The following is a 17407-nucleotide window of genomic DNA, read 5'->3' as shown; positions in this document are numbered from 1 at the left end:
GATCCTCTTGTAAGTCTTTTAGGGGGTCTCCGTTACATTTCAGCCAAAAACTGAAATGCATTAACATCGCTTTAGGAAGAACAAACACAACCTGGCAAATTCATTATCATGTATAACCAGACCCAGAATGAGCACTAAACTGGGTTTAGAACTCAGATTGTCAAGTTTCAAATTTATTGACATCTATTCGCCAATATTGGCTTTCAATTTGGACTTGCATGTAGTCACCTGGCCAAAGGCACATAATGCCCCTGTACATTTTGAGGTGCACCACAGAAAATTTCTTCTCCAACCTTGGAATCACGGATATGCATTTAACATTTTCAATTTCCTTATGGGATATTTCCTGATAGCTTAAGAGAGGAGAGAAATATTTCATTCTGATCAGTTCAGCATGGGTATGCATTCCGTCCATTATCCAAAGATATGTTTAAAGGATGAGAATTTTAAATTTGAGGTGTTCCAGTCTGGCAGCCAATGTCTATCAGTGAGCGGGGGGATAATGAGAAACCAGGACTTGGTGCGAGTGCATAAAGAATTACAAATGTGCGCACTAACGCTTATGTTGTAAACTAAGGTCGACTCAACCTCTGAGGTGCCAAAAGTAAGCATTTTTGTTTGACAAGCAGGAAGTCCTGGCCTCTAAAGGTAGGACTTTCTAGTGGCATACAGAACCTGAGCTACAATAGCTGGATGATGTTTGGAATTGAAGCCAGCAGTAGTGTCAGTCTAATGCCCAATTCCTGACCTGTGAGCACGCCCAATAAATGCCAACCTAATGAATGTTCAGAAACGAGGTCATGAAAATCCAGAAGATTGGAGCCAGATGGCAACAACTTTGTGCAAGTGGAAGCAACAGGGAATCTAGTTTGATGCAGTGAATGATTTAGTGTGATTTACGTGTATTTAACTGAAATAGCATGTGCATATCTGATTTATTGCGTTTGAAAAATTAATGCATTTTTGGAAGAAATTAGTTTTCCTTTGTTTAATGGCCATTCTGTCTTTAATATTGTTGTCATGCTGTTCAATGTAATTCTCATAAATGAGCAGAGAAACATTCTAGGAGTAGAATTTCCACTGGCTGCTTATTAAAATATCTAAGCAATGCCTAGTGTTTATTTTGTGTCTGACTTTCAACTGAATTTGAGCAGGTAAACACAATTAGCTGTATATAATTGATATCTGCTGGATTGAAAACATTAAATTGTACTGAGAAATGAAAACAGGCACAATTGACAAATGTTTATTGGTTGAAACAGGATACAAGAATTATGCATAATTGGAATGAAGAGGATGCAATTTGGTTCAGTGAAATTCTCCGCTGAGATCCAGGTTCTGTTACAATCAGGTATACGTTTATAAAGTTAAACATACCAAGCCTAAAGATCTTTCCTTGTGATCAGCCAATCCAATGTCAGCCCATGAACTGGCTTAGCCATTTCATATGTGCTAATTCCTCAAGTTAAAAGGTAAATGATAGTTGCAGTTACCCAAGAATTTTCTTAACTTTAGCTGTAAAATTGGTGCGCAATACGATAAGGTGATAAGCTTCTCCACTACCAACCATCTCTTTAAATCTCCCTCCCCTGCCCACCCCTCCAACCATTAACAAGTGCAAGCAACTCATGATGTTCTTAGTAACTAAAACCAAAATTGAGATCTTTCATTCAGCTGCCTCTGCCAGATTTCTCGTCACAAGGTTTCTCTCCTGCCCTGATCTTGGATCTGCATCTTTCTTCAGTTTCTCTTCCATCTCTCCTCACATCCTCTCAGATCTCATTTTGTCCACAAAACTCACTTCTTGATCTCTTAGCCTTATTCCCACTAAACTACTGCCCATCTAACTTTTCTTACTGGCACTGATGCTCAAAATTATCAATGGTTCCCTCTCCTCAGGTGCTGTCTCCCTCTCTTACAAATTTGCTGTCATCATCCCCGCAATCTACACTTGGACCCTCTGTTATTGCTAACTTTTGTCACATCACCAAACTCTCTTTCTGCTCTAAAGCCCTTGAAGGTGTTGTCACCTCCCATATTCATGCCCATCTTCTGTGCAACTCCACATTTGAACTTCTCCAATTGGTCTCTGCCAGTGCCACAACACGGAAATGACCCTTATCAAATCCACCAATGTCATCCAGTGAGTGTAGACTTTGGTATGGTTGAAAGAAAGAAAAACTTGGATTTATATAGGGTTTTTTGTAGAGTAATGGGTTAATGGATATGTTAACGAGATAATGATGATATGAATTATGTAACTATGACATCAGTAGTCAGATGAACAAGAGACTTCAAGAGAGCTAGATGCAGAACAGTCTGTGTCCTGAATACTATGATTCCTTGTAAAGTGTAAATAAATAGGTCTAGCAAAATTATACTGCCTATCTCAAGTCACCTCCTGTTGTGGGCAACGGGGGCAGGATGAAGCACTTAAGTGGCCAATAATTGGGCATCCAGCAGTAGGCAAGCATCCTGACAGCAGCCAGGGTATCTGGTACTGACCTGCATGGAGTTCTTCTGTAGTATCACACAAGCTGTGCATTGCAACATAGAAAATGTATGGCACAGGAGACGACCAATTGGCCCATCATGTCTGTACCACCTGAAAAAGAGCAACTCAGCCTAATCCCACTTTCCAGCTCTTAGTCTGTAGCCCTGAGGGTTCTACCACTTCAGGTGAACCTCCAAGTACTTTTTATTAATGTGATTATGGTTTCTTCCTCTACCACCCTTTCAGGCAGCGAGTTCAGATCCCCACCACCAACTGAATCAAAAGATTGTCTTCAACTCCCCTCTAATCCTAATGCCAATTACTTTAAACCTATGCCCCCAGTTATTGACCTCTCAACTAACCAAAATAGGTCCTTCCTTTCTGTGCTCTCTCTGCCCCTCAATTTTATACATCACAATTAAATGACCCCTCAGCCTACTCCATTCCAAAGAAAACAAGCCCATTCTTTCTTCATGGCTAAAATTCTCCATTCCCGGCAGGATCCTCTTAAATCTCCTCTGTACCCTCTTTAGTGTGATCACATCCTTCCTGGAATATGGTGACCAGAATGCTAGCTGTTGGATGGAATGAAACCTTTTGCAGTTGATAAAAGCTCTTGGTTGCTCTGATGATCCTTGGATTGCTATGTGTGTGCAATCAATGGCACCCTGTACCCCTGGCATGATAGCCAGAGTGTTGAATGCCAGTGCCCAATTATTCTGGCTATTGCCATTGCAGGGCAAATTGACATAAATCGGCGCACTGACAAACAACCCATCGGTGACCTATATTTACGGGCTGAGAGATCCTTGAGATGTTTGAAGTGATCACTGGTAGCCAAATAAATTCAGTGATGGACAAGGAGTGGCCATTAGGTCCAGCAGGCAACAGATCTTCTTGAAGGAGGATGTGGATGTTGGTGTCCAGCTGCCATGACAATTAGACAAGAGCTCTACTCTTCAGTCAGGTCAAAGAAACTGAGCTTCTGTCTGCAGACCCTCTCACATGGGTAGTGCCTCCTGTGATCTTGGCACCTCTGTTGCTCTCCGCCCTGGTGCTTAGCGCCTCTCTCCTGTGCATCTGCTGATCCCACCACAGCGCACTGTCGCTACCTTGAATGATGATCAACTTCCCCATCCAATGTAATGTCAAGAAGACTCATGGTGCCTTCTTCTAAACAGTTACCAGGAGGAACTGACAAAGCAGCTTTAAGCACTGAGCCTCTACTGATCAAAAATAAAAACAGAAAGTGCTGGAAAACCTCATCAGGTCCAAAGTCATATTGGACTCAAAACATTAACTCTTTTCTTCTCTCCACAGATGCTGCCAGAACTGCTGAGTTTTTCCAACACTTTGTTTTTATTTCAGATCTCCAGCATCTGCAGTATTTTGCTTTTTATTTGACCCTTTATTGATAGCGGGTAGTCTAAGCTTTAAACACTCGCATGAAGTGCACTTTAATCTCCCTTTTCAATGGAGAGGTTCCCAAGAAATTCGTGCCTGAGGCGTTAAATTCAAAAGAATGTATGAATCAATTGAAAATCTCATCTCCATGTAATTATGATGTTAAATGCTGCCTTATTGCTGACTCACCTGCACTAATGATTGCACCAACTCCAACGAGCGTGTTACTCACACGCAGTCAAACACCAAAGTGGGCGCACTGGAGCCAGGTTGTGGGTGCACTTCCATTTTCTTCTATTTTCAGTTTCCACCCAACTCCAAACTACTTTTTCTGGATGTTAAAATTCTTCCATTGATTCGCATTATGTTTTTAAAAAGGCACGCTATATCAGGCAGCCAATAGCCCTTCCATTTTGTGCCATGCCGATTTCCCAACCCCGTTGACTCTCACATTCTATCATGTGCCACGCGCCAGTGCCACATGCCATGAAAATATTTAAACGAAACTGGACAACTCACTTGAGGTACAAATATCACTAAGGAGCAGCGTCAATCAACGCTGTGTCAGGACCATATTGTTGGTGCTATGGAATGAACCAAAGATAAATGGAGAGCAAGAGACTAGACAGGTTACATTACAATTGGAAATTGTTTCAAAGACTCAGTAAAAAAAAAATTTAGTTTGCATTTCTATAACACTTTTACTGTAGTAAAATATACCAAGGTGCATCATAGGAGAATTGCCAAACAAAATTTGACACAAAGCCACATAAGGAGACATTAGGATAGATGACCAAAAGTTTGGTCAAAGGCGTAGGTTTTAAGCATCTTAAAGGAGGAGAAAGAGGTAGAGAAGCAGAGAGGTTTAGGGAAGGAACTCCAGAGCTTAAAGCCTAGGCAGCTATTGGCATAGCCGCCAATGATGGATCCATGAAAATGAGGGATTTTCAAGAGGCCATAATTTGAGGAGGGTAGAGATCCTGGAGGGTTTAGGAATTGAGGAGGTTTTTGAGATAAGGAGGAGCAAGGCCTTGGAAGGACTTGTAAGCAAGGATGAGAATTTTAAACTCAAAAACTTACTGGAACCCAGGCTACAATCTAGTGGTTGCAGAGATAAGAATAAGGCTTAAGATGATCAAGACTGAACTTTGTTAAGGATTAACAATTATGGTTTCAATAAATCACAAAACAAAGAAACATGCTTTTAAAATAAGTGACAGATTTGAAGAGTTTTAAAAGGGTCACAGTATGTGCTATTGAATAACATTGGAACAAATTTAAAACAGCTTTGCTTGGAAGAGCAGGGATAATCTTAAGGAAGAAGCCAAAAGCCAAAGGCAGCAAGAGAGAATCCACATTCTAAAGGTACCAAGAAGGTAGCAAAAAGTTGAGATCATTTCAAATACAATTCCTACCAGAATGTGCATTTATAAGGCAGCTTGGACAGAGGTACGAAGGTACATAGCTGCAAGCAAAAGGGACATCAAGCCAAAGGAGGAGATTGGATCACTGACCCAAAGCTGGGTTCAAAGAAGTGAGTTTTACAGAGGGTTTTACAAAAGAGAGGGAGGTGAAGAGTTAGAGAGCTTTAGAGAGGGAATTTCAGAATATGGTGTCTAGGCAGCTGAGGACATGGCAGTCCATAGTGTTGGGAGCTTGGGGTGAAAGAAAGAGACCATCCAGGGGAGCTGCAAGGAAATAGATATAGGAAAGGGAAAATAGACTGAAATACATGAATGAAGCAACAGTGCAGAGAAATAGAAGCAGACAGAAAATAAGGGTAAAACATGGCACAAAATAAGGAGGTAAAACGCAAAAAAGGATTGGACTAAGAACAAATAGTGCTAGATTTTGCAGTATAAAAGGTCAAAATGTGTCAATTTAAGTGACCAGAAAAGAGATGAAGGGAGATTAAAATAAAGAACCCATTAGTGTTAAACGAGCCTACCTTGGAAGAAGTTTTTCACTCGAAGGTAGCTGACACTGAGGCGTAGGACGGAAAGTTTATCCAATTTGGAAATAATATCTGGTGGAAATGGCAGGAGATTGGCCAGGTGGTCTAACTCAGCATTCAGACGGTCTCTGTGTCTTTTAGATGGATTGGACTTCACACTGGTCGATGCTGACTTGCTGTTTGGAACATTCCAGAAATAGCAGTGATTATTCACAGTACGTTACCACCTTATGAATTGAGTGAAGACAAACAAACAAGAGACTATTGTGTACATTTTAGTATTGGACATGTTGATGTTGAAATTAAGGTATATATTTACTGAAAAAAAGATCAGAGCATAGGTGCTGGTCATGGATGATGTTTGCACTGGAAGTAGAGGTGGAGTGGGTTGGTGCTTGGGGTGGAAACATCCCATCAATACATGGCCGTTGGGTAAACCACACTCCTGGGGTCTACCTGACCTTCGTCAGCCGCATTCCCAGATTTTACATGCTTTCTTCCCGTTATGCTCTTCTGTTGAAACCATTTACACCCCTTTTTGGCAGATCTTTCAAGTTTTTAGTTGCTTGATTTCCACCTCTTTTGCCTTGCACCAGCATCCATTTTGTTATTTAATCCCTCCTGTTCCTCCACCCAATCACAGGCCTTCCCTATTGTTCTTTTCATGTACCCCCTTTCCCCAGTTCTCACATAAAAGTTGTTTAGCTGCAACATCTCCAGCTTCTGATGGAAGGTCAGAAAGGTTGTGCTCTATAATAACCGGAGGCAGGCTCTATCATCCAACTGGGGAACCTAGGCAATGAGGGGTCCCTGCACAAAGCCTTAACAGGCTTGGCTAAAAATAAAATTGAGGGCAAAAGATTGCAAGAGAGTGGGAGATTGCGAGAGCAAAAGCAAGCGCAAGAGACCACGCAGGCCAGAGACCGTGTGTCAGGGAGTAAGAGCGAGCATGCAAGAGCAAGGGAGGGAGAGTGAGAGGGGTGGGAGAGAGGGTGAGCGAATGGCTTGGGCCCTATTTACAAGGTTGCCAATAAGACCAACCTAGTAGCATGTGGAACCGTAAGAATCCCAATGTGTATATGGCCACTGGCAGTCACCATTGTTGGTGCATTCTTTATGGCAATGCCTCTACCAATTCACTTGCCAACCAATTAGCACTCTCATCACTGCAGTATAAATTGTTGTTTTCTCCTTATATTGGTATTCTTGTGAAGTGTCCTGATGAGTGCAAGACGAAAAGCTTCTACGTTTTTTTTTTCAGCAATACTATTTTGTTTGGTTTGGGAATCAGTGACAAGCAGTCATCAACTTAAAAGATTCACTAAGAGAGCAAGGAGAAAGGTAAAGAGAATGTTTTTTTTATGCATAGGATGGCAAAAACATGAAAGATTTTGCAACAGTAAGTAATTAGATTTTTAAGAGGAAAATGTGGATAAATATTTGGTGGCTGGATGTCATGCTTATGAGTAAGAGGCCAGCAGCCCACTTGATTGACACCCCACCCACTACAACAAACATTCACTCCCTCCAGCACCAACACACAGTAGCAGCAGTGTGTATCATCTACAAGATGCGCTGCAGCAACTCACCAAGGCTCCTTCGACTGCACTTTCCAAACCTGTGCCTATATCACCAAGAAGGACAAGGGTATCAGATACATGGGAACACCACTACCTTCAAAGTTCCCCTCCATGTCACATATCATCCTGACAGAGCTATATCGCCATTCCTTCATTGTCACTGGGTCAAAATCCTGGAACTCCCTTTCTAACAGCACTGTGGGTGTTCCTACAACACATGGACTGCGGTGATTCAAGGTGACAACATGTTACCACCTTCTCAAAGGCAATTAGGGATGGGCAATAAATGCTGGCTTAGCAAAGGACACTCACATCCCATGAATGAAGATTAAAAAAAATTAACAGACAAGCTGTGGCTGAACACACCATAAACTGCACACTAAATGGCAGATGCACCAAGACAGATCCCAGATGTCAGTGATCACTGTGAGTCATAAAAATCCTATAAAGCTCTATCTTCCTCACAAGGGGTCTCAGCTTCTTGCCTTTAGTGACGTGGTCACCAACTTCCCTTCAACAGCAGCTCCAACTCAATTGAGGCCCTCTTACTTCTTTAGCCTACAATGATTGTCAGGTAACAGGATCCAACTCTGACTGCTCACCTCCTAGCTGTTCAATCTCTTCTCCCAAGACTGCATCCCACTGGGTTGGCCAGGCTGTATCCCAACATCTAATCACCTGCACAATCCCAGCTATCTAGATATGCTGAGCAGAAAAACACTTCAGTTTCCCTAAGCTGACACTGCTCCCCAGCTGCACTAAGCAACTCTCTGTTAATATGAAGTGCCATTCACTCGGCCTCTTGAACTCTTGTGAACTGTTAATATCTCCCAACAGGGTTTCTCCCCTGCCCAGAGGATCTAATGTATCCAAGCTTGGTACATTCTGTACCATAAATGTTACAATATCCAGTTTTGTCCTACCCCAAAAACAGCGGCAAAAATTCAAAAATATAGCTTCCTTTACATGAAAGGAGGAAAATGGAACAGAAAGCTAATATAGCCACATTGTTAGTGGTAGAGTTGTTCATTCTGGTCAAGCAATCCCTTGAACATTTTGAAAAGATGTAAAAAAGCTTAGACCATGGCAATAAAGATTAAAAAATGAAGCAAGTTTCTAAAATTCCACATGGCGCACCGAAAAGAAAATGTGAAATATTAATCGCCTTAAAAGGTTGACAAAGATAAAAGCCAAATTATCACAATGAAAGAACTCACAAAGTACCAACAAAAGTAGGACGTGAGGGAGCTCAAAGGCATATTGTTTCTTCAGATTGAGAGGAAAGGGTGAATGAAGCAGCAGCACCCACTGGTTAAATCAACTGGAGACCAGACATTTCACTAGACCATAAGACCTTAAGATGAAAGAGCAGAAGTAGGCCATTCGGCCCAGTGAGTCTGCTCCACCGTTCGATGAGATCATGGTTGATCTAATAATCCTCAGCTCTACTTTCCTGCCTTTTCCCCATAACCCTTGATTCCCTTACTGATTAAAAATCTGTCTAACTCAGCCTTGAATATATTTAACGACCCAGATTCTACAGTCCTCTGTAGTAAAGAATTCCACAGATTCACTACCCTCAAGAGAAGAAATTCCTCCTCATCTCTGTCTTAAATGGGCGACCCCTTTCTCTGAGATTATGTCCTCTTGTCCTAGATTCTTCCACAAGGGGAAACAACCTTTCAGTATCTACCCTGTCAAGCCCCTAGGAATCTTATATGTTTCAATAAGGTCGCCTCTCATTCTTCTAAACTCCAATGCGTACAGGCCCAACCTACTCAACCTCTCCTCATAAGAAAATCCCTCCATACCCGGGATCAACCTAGTGAACCTTCTCTGGACTGCCTCCAATGCCAATATATCTTTCCTTAGATAAGAGGATCAAAACTGTTCACAATATTCTAGGGTGTAGTCTAACTAGTGCCTTGTATAGTATTAGCAAGACGTCCCTATTTTTATACTCCATTCCCTTTGAAGTTCTGAGCATACAGTAGGAAGATCAAAATATGCTTAAATAGTCACCAGATTCTCCAAACATCATCTCTGTGTGGCACCATAATAGACCAGTGACATATCAGCAACAGGAAACTGATGCTAGACTTTTAATATCTTCAAAACCATTTCAACAACTGCTGGTGGGAGGACTATGCCTGGTCCGCCAGGCCTCCGTGCCATTCTGCAGTCTGAACTGGTGAGTTTGCATACTGCTATACAGTTGGCAGAGGAAGTTGGCACACCACAGTCATGTGGAAGAACAGACTTCCTCTAAAACAAAGGAAGAACTTGAATTTATACAGTGCCTTTCATGACCTTAGAATGTATCAAAGGGTTTGACAACTGATGAAGTACTTTTTGAAATGGAATCACTGTTGTAATCTATGCCTGAGAATTTGTCGCTCAGAACTTCAATAACTCCCCTGAAAGCCTACGTGCAGGAGATTGAGGCCAACATCCATTTCTCCTGTAGGTGCTCCAGAGGATCACACTTTGGTAGATCTGGTTTGAAACCTAACTACTGCATGTAGTGCATATAGGACAATGAGAACATTGTTAGCAGCACAATTTCTTTATGCGTATTTTTTACAAAAAAGAACAAGCACTAGCTCTTTCTGTTGGCCGACTTAGCTCCACATTTGAGAACAATCTACCTGTGCCATATCCTACCTCCCAGCCAGAACAGCACAGCTTTCAGCTTTTTGACTGCCCTTTGGTATCTGTAGTTGGATTTTTGAAAGCCCTTCTTCCCTGTTCCACAGTGATCAAAGAAATTTTTCGACATTAAAAAGGTGTGAGACATCTTCCTGAATCAGCACCTGCATTGGCAAATAGGCCATTGTTTGGACTCTGAGGGAGGCAACTACACGTCCTACATTTAGGTGTTGGGTGTGACTCAGTGATAGCACACTTGCTTTGGAGTTTGTAGGTCTTCAATTCAAGTCCCTCTCCAGACACTTGAGCAAATATTCCAGACTGATACTCCAGTGTGATTCTGAGGCAGTGCTACAATTTTGGAACTGCTGTCATTCCGATGAGATATTAGGGCTGGCGCAGCTTCAGTTTGTCGGTTGAATGTAAGACTTCATAGCGCCCATCAGAGATCAACAGCAGAGTTCTCCCCAGTCTCCTGGCCAATACTTAAATCACTATAACAGATTATTGCATTGCTACTTATGGCAGCTTGGTATGTGCAAATTACTATGTTTCTTACATTACAACAGTGACTATATTTCAAAAGTACATCATTGGCTGTAAAGCGATTTGGACTGCCCTGACTATTGGTGTGAAAGAGTTGCATTCATATGGAACCTCTCTTTTTTTCTCCCACTTAATCAACTTGCATGTGCCTCTGGATTCAACTTTGGCACCATATTTAGAAGCCAGCCTCTTTCAGGTCAACTTTGTCTCAACGTATAGCTTAAAAGAGCTCATATTAACCTCCAGTTTCCTAAAAATGACCAAAGCATCTAACTCGGTTACCATCCATGAGGTCAAATTCATTGCCCTTCCCTCCTATACAGAGATGAATAGTGTAGATATATTTACTAGCTAAGTACATGACGGAGAAAGGAATAGAAAGATACGCTGATAGGATTAGATGACGTAAACTGGAGGAGGTTTTTATGGAGCATAGAGATCAGCATAGACCTGTTGGGCCAAATGGCCTGTTTGTCAGCTGTAAAGTCTATGTAATTATTACTATTACTCGCTTGCTGTGCCTCTTGCTCAACTCAGAAGGTGCTAACGGTTGATCCACTTCTGAAGACTTTGACAGTTTGTGGCCAGTTCCAGGGACCAGTCAGTGAATTGTTTGTGGTGGGAGAGATCTAAAGGAATTTCCCTCAACCACACCTCCTTCCTCTATTGATTTCTAACTCCGTTACTAATCACGCAAGGGCCAATTTTGCAAAATTGTCTTTCCGACAGGGATCCTCATCAGCTAGGAGGACATTAAGGGATTCAGCAACTGCGTCCCACAACCTCCTGTCCTATTGTTTTAAAAGGATGTGAAATCCCTAGGTGGGGGTGGGTGTGGGGTAGATCCACAATTACCCCACACATACCCCCGACAAGCAATGAGAAATTTCCCATTGAGAGAAAATCAGTTGTGTGCGTAAATCTGGAGTCACAGCCCAACCTTACTCTGAAGAAAGATGCACCACCACATCAATTTAATGTCCAGTGTGGAGTAAAACCTGGTTTATTAAATACTGAGGGATGGAAGAGCTTATCGCATGGGTCTCTCCCTCCTTTGGGCTCTTGTTAAATCGAAACTGACATTATTTAAATATTTAGTGAGCGGAGGTTTCCTCCCCCCACACTCTCTAAACATTTAAATGTTATTTGATGGGAAGGAGCACTACATGGACTTATCTCTTGGCCAGCACAACCGCGATTGTAGCCAGACAGGATCAAGCACGTAAACAGGGTGCTTAATGCCTGGAAGTATAAATGCTGTCCAAAACCTACAATAATAAAAGAAAAAGCAATGCAGAGCATGCTCTGTAATAATGCAAGACCATTCCGCTCATATTGACCAAAACAAAGCCCAAAATCTCAAGCAGCTGATAAAAATTTAAAAGGCGCACTGCGGTGATTGGACGATGTTACTACGGCTCAGCAGGTAACAGTCTTGCCTCAGAGTTGGAAGGTTGTGGGTTCAAGACCCACTCCAGAGACTTGGGGCGGAATCATCCCAAATTTGCACTAAGTGCAGCTGCGGGCGGGTAAAACGACGTTTTACCTGCTGGCTGCAATGGTGGCTTTTCATGCTGTATCATCCCAAACCCGCCACATTAATTATGCATTCCCGGGAAACACACCATTTCCATGGCGGGCAGGCTCTCATTCACTCGCCACACCATCACCTCACCGCTTCATCACACCAGGTGCCATAGTTAAAGTCCAGCCACATGTACACATCTCAGTGCTTCCAGCCCAGGACAACAAGCAGGGAAGATGGCCATGAAAGGCAAAAAGACTGCAGCCCCCCAGGTTTAATGACGCATCACTGGAACGCCTTTTGGACACCCCAGAGACCCGCCGCAATGTCCTCTACCCCCGCTCTTGCCGCAGGATGGGCAGCGGCATGACCAACCAGGCTTGGGAGGCGGTTGCAGTTGTGGTCAGTGCCAATGCCCCTCAAAAGAGGACAGCCACCCAGTGCTGCAAGATGATGAACGATCTCCTCCGTTCCAACAGGGTAAGTCACTCTTCTCATCACTCTCAATTCACACATCCACAGGGCCCTCACTCACTGCCGGGTCAAGGGACATTACCATTCACTTACTCATACACACGTTCATTGTCCTCATCCTGTCCATGGGACCACTCACCACCCACACAGGCCAGGCATACTTATCATCTATCCTGGCAGGCGTCCTGCTTACACTTTCTCCATCTCTATTCATGCAGGACAGGCTGGCACACAACAAGAGCAAGAGGTCAAAGACCGGTGGAGGAATGCCTGAAATCATGGTCCTCATGGCCATTGAAAACAGCCATCTAGCTGGCCGGTGAGGATCTGGACTGTTCCTGTGCTGACGGTGAGGTTGACACTGCTCTACCAAGTGAGGATCCAGCAGTGCAACATCCATCAGACAACCATGCTGTGAGTGATGTGTCCTGTTTCACAGGCCACTGCAATGCACTAAATATCTCTCCTTGCTTTTGCAGGCACATCTGACAAACAACCGACGGAGTCCATGACCCCGGGCCACCAATCAAGCCCCGGAGGATCCTCTGAAGAGGAATCTGACGGCACTCTCCCTGTAGCCCCGTCACAGTGCTCATCAACACCCTCAATCAGCTCAGAGTCACACACCTCGGTGGGACCTGGATTTACAGTAGCCTCGGGATCACAATCTGCTGAGCACATCACACTCTCTGATCCAAGCAGCTGACAGCGGGACTTGCCAAGTGTCCAGCACTGGAAGCACTGCTGAAGGCCAGGAATCTGCTGAGTCCGAGTCAGATGATGAGCCTCTGGACTCAGTCATGTCACAGTTGCTGGAGCAGCAAAGGCAAACTCGGGAACATCAGGAAGGGATGTCCGCTGCACTTCTCAGGTTGTAAGGCACAATGAAAGAGTCCGTTTGCCTTCAGGCTGAGTGATAGCGCTGGCATGCCAAAGCACCGAGGTCAACACTCATAGGATGGCGGCCGCCATGCAGACCTTGGTCCAGGATGTTGCTCCTGCACTGCTGCACAGGCTGAGCTCCATTGCTCACACCAAAGTTGGCGAGTGTGTATGTGAGAAAGGTTCGGGGCAGCTCAATCTCACTCCAGCTACCCCTTCTCCTCAAGGAGTCAGCCAGGGGCCCTTGGGCACTCATAGGGAGGAGGATCAGCAGGTAAACTCCCTGGGGCCATCCATCCAGGTGACTCTGGGGGTGTCCAGACATCTGAATCCCCTCCTCCTGTGACCTCAGCAGCTCCAGCTCCACAGCTCGAGGAGGTGCTATTGCCACACAGGAGGGCCCCGAAAGCAGACCGCGGCCCTCCAGAGGACACCCACCAAGGTCATCACAGACAGGGTCAGTCTGGATGCCTCCACCTCCGCTGTGGGTGGCCAGGGAGCACCAAGACATGGCAGCAGGGTTAGGAAAGTTAAGAAGATGTAGTTGCACAGCCTGGGCATGGGTTACTGTTCACTATTGTAAATAAACTACCAAGAACATTTCCCTAGCTATGGCTTCTTGTTCTGATGAGCAGTGTTCGTGACACTCAGATGTGAAACCTTTCTGTACAAGATAAAGGCAGGTGTCTCAGTCCAGAGCCTCTTCCCTGTGCTTTGTACAGCCTTCAGACCAAAGTGAAGGCCTGGTCTCACACTCCGAGGACACATCACAGAAGTCTGCACCTCGACGGTGCTTGTCATTGCTGCCGGAATGTTGTGGGCAAGCGTCACTGAGTACTGTCATTCTCTCTGTGTGCTCGTAGCACTTTTAAGGTAGGGCTGGCCTCCATTTCTTCAGCACCTGTGACCAGTGATGCTGTGCCCCTGAAGGGGTCAGGTACTGAAGGCGGTCAAAGGATCAGATGCTTTTTAAGTTTCATGGCTGCATCTCTATGATATGACCCTGATCACAGAGCGCAAGTGAGCTGCCCTCGGCCAGACAGGAGTCACACATTCTCAGAGACTATGTGAATATCTCTGGAGTGTCCTCACTATATGTCATCATCATCCTCTTGCAATCGAGTAGCTATTAGGGCCTCCACTGCGTCTCCATGACAGGAGCATTCTCACAGAGGGTATATGTGCTGCCATAAGCCAGGCTGGAGTCAAATGTTCACAAATGCAATGTGAGGATCTTATGGTGTCTTTCACTGCATGTCATCATCATCCTCCACAAATCTAGCAGCTATGAGGGCCTCCCAAGCGTGCCTGCCTTGTCTGGCCAGCGTGAGGGCCTCATCACCGTCATTGTCACCTTCGAGGACCTCCTCACCCTCACCCCTGTCAGCATGCTCCTCATCGGAGGAGATCTCCAGCTCTTGCATCCCCTCCTCAGCCAAAGGCCCTGGGCCTAGCCAGGCGCCGACTAGCAACGGCTCACTGTGGCTCTTCAGCGGCATGTGTGGGAGCCCTAGCCGCCCCTTCTTCCAGAGGGTGCTGCTCCTCCCTCTGCACAGCCAGGTGTCTCAGTCACCCTCTCCTCCGTCGTCTTCACTCTCTGTAAACCACAAGGCTTACAACTAGGTCACCTGGATCCTGTTGTACTCCTCCTGCAGGATGAAAGAGAGAGATGCATAGGTTAGCATGGGTGTACTAAGAACCTGTCTTGGTTAAGTCTGAAGGCCCCTTAATGCATTCCGGAGAATGCTGGCCACCAGTTGGATGGCTACCTACACCCCGCTCTACCCGATTGATCGGCTGTAGCTTTGCCCATTGGACTGCATGCTGTTCTCTCAGCTCAGGCATTCTCCTAACCCACACTGCAAGGCTGCACTGTTAGCTTGAACCATGGGGGTGACTGGTCCAAACCAAGATGCTGACATAGCAAGGGGCTGTGAGCGCCTCCACCTATGACTGATGCACGGTTAGCTTTAGCAAGGAGATTGTACAATGTGCCCAGTCATCCAACTGGTCTGCAGTCCACTAAAATGCTCATTACTTTGCAGTCTGCGCCTGAGGGGTGAAAAGCTCGGGAGCACTTGGTGGCACTTTGATGCCTCTGCGTTGCTTGTGTGGGCAGAGAGGCTAGAGGCCCAACTCCAATTATATCAATGTGGCAGTGCCTGAACTGTCTCAGCTGCAGAGGAATGGTCACTTTATAGAAGGTTTCCCTAATGCGTGGTTGCTTCCCTGGCAAACCCCCACCACCGACCCTGCACGTGCTTATGCTCTACCTTCAACCACAGGGCAGCCCTTGCCCCTCCCCCCCGCCGCCACTAAGTCGCCTCAACCACAGGGCAGCCCTTGAGTGCCCCCCACCCAATGCACCTCAACCTTGAAGTCCAACAGGCGACCCAGGCGAGCACTCCGCAACATTACAATGTACTCACCTCTGAGTTTGCCTCAAAGTGCAGCCTGCCAAGTGCACACCTTTTATATGCTGCTGTGAGACATGTCGGCAGCGGACGATCCAGCAGGGGGTGGGGGTACTACTCCAGCGGGCTGGCCTTATAATGATATGCTGATGCGTTACAATGAAGTTCCCGACGTCCAATGGTGGGAAATGCAGTCCGCCATCGGCGGGCGAAGCGGACGACCGCAAATTGGTTTCATGACATCACCAAACCGATATTTGGCCTTCTCGCCATATTGTCCGCTCATGCTACCAATTGGGCCCAATGCCAGCAGGCACGAGAAACCCCAGCCTTGAGCGCACAATCTAGGCTGACATTCTAATGCAGTACTGAGGGTATGCTGCACTGTCGACGCTGTTGTCTTTCAGACGAAACATTAAACCGAGCCTGTGTTTGACCTCTCAGGTGAACTTAAAAGATCCCGTGACACTAGTTTGAAGAGCAGCAGGGGAGTTCGCCTCATGTCCTGACCAATATTTATCCCTCGATCTACTTCACAACAGATTATCTGATCATTGTTGTTTCTGGGGCTTAGCTGTGCACACATTGGTTGCCATATTTCCTACATTACAATAGTGATTAAACTTTAAAAGTACTGTATTGGCTCTAGGACGTCCTGAGGCTGTGAAAGGCACTATAAAATGCAAGACTTTTCTTTTTGCTGATGTTGCTCATTCTGGAGAGCACCCAGTGCCATTCAGGTGTATAGATTTTAGAGAGCAATAGACATAGTAGCAAGAGACATAGTTGGAAAAAGCAGGGGGAAGAGGCAATAAATAGAAAAGCCCATGCAGCAAGAGGACAAAAAATAAAAATACAAAATCCATTACAAGGCAGAGGAGAGAATCAGAGCCAAAAGTAATGAGATTGAGAAACAAAGTAAAGACCAGCAAAAACACAGAAAGGCCAAAAGTAAATGTTAGTTTTAAAATTCTATATGTCTCATTTGTCCAGTATATGACATTTATCTACATACACAGACTAATTATATAGTTAGCCCTGAAAGTGTCACAGACTTATGCTTGGAACCACTGTCGGGTGTATAAATCAGTAGCCCTTCCTGTTTTGATGGATCACAGATTAACCCGATGACCTCTACGGTCTTGTCTGGCTAAACACAAATCTTAAAATATAAGTCACTCAACAAAGAGAGTAAAAGGCTGGGTGGAATCAGAAAGAAGTTACGCATTTTTAAGTCTTTGGTTTGACAAACATAGCGCAGAACAGAGGGTTTAGGAACAGGAGTAGGCCATTCAGCCTCTAGAACCTGTTCCTCCATTTACTTAGATGATGGTTGATCTAAATTTTTACTCCATCCACTAACCTTGCTTCCAAAATGTTTAATATCCATCCCAATGATAATTAATGTCAGAGAGTTTAGGTAGCAAAAAAAAAAAAATTACCCAACATATTTCAATATAAAAACACACCAAGAAAGATTTTTTT

At 44.7% G+C, this 17407-nt stretch overlaps 1 protein-coding gene across 2 annotated transcripts in view; it reads right to left on the bottom strand.

Annotated features, from left to right (window-relative positions):
• ahrra (aryl-hydrocarbon receptor repressor a) overlaps nucleotides 1-17407 on the bottom strand; it is a 210339-nt gene that overhangs the window by 160972 nt on the left and 31960 nt on the right. The window contains exon 2 of one of the 2 annotated variants that reach the window (XM_078539415.1): nucleotides 5847-6028. The exons of the other annotated variant lie outside the window; for it this stretch is intronic. Within the exon in view, the coding sequence (XP_078395541.1) occupies nucleotides 5847-6028 (182 nt within the window). The remainder of the gene's footprint in view (nucleotides 1-5846; nucleotides 6029-17407) is intronic. 2 annotated transcript variants of the gene reach the window in all.

Source organism: Cetorhinus maximus, chromosome 3 (assembly GCF_964194155.1).
Source record: "Cetorhinus maximus chromosome 3, sCetMax3.hap1.1, whole genome shotgun sequence".
NCBI classification, from domain to species: domain Eukaryota; kingdom Metazoa; phylum Chordata; class Chondrichthyes; order Lamniformes; family Cetorhinidae; genus Cetorhinus; species Cetorhinus maximus.
The sequence above is the reverse complement of the archived record's forward strand: the minus strand, read 5'-3'. Positions and strand labels throughout refer to the sequence as shown.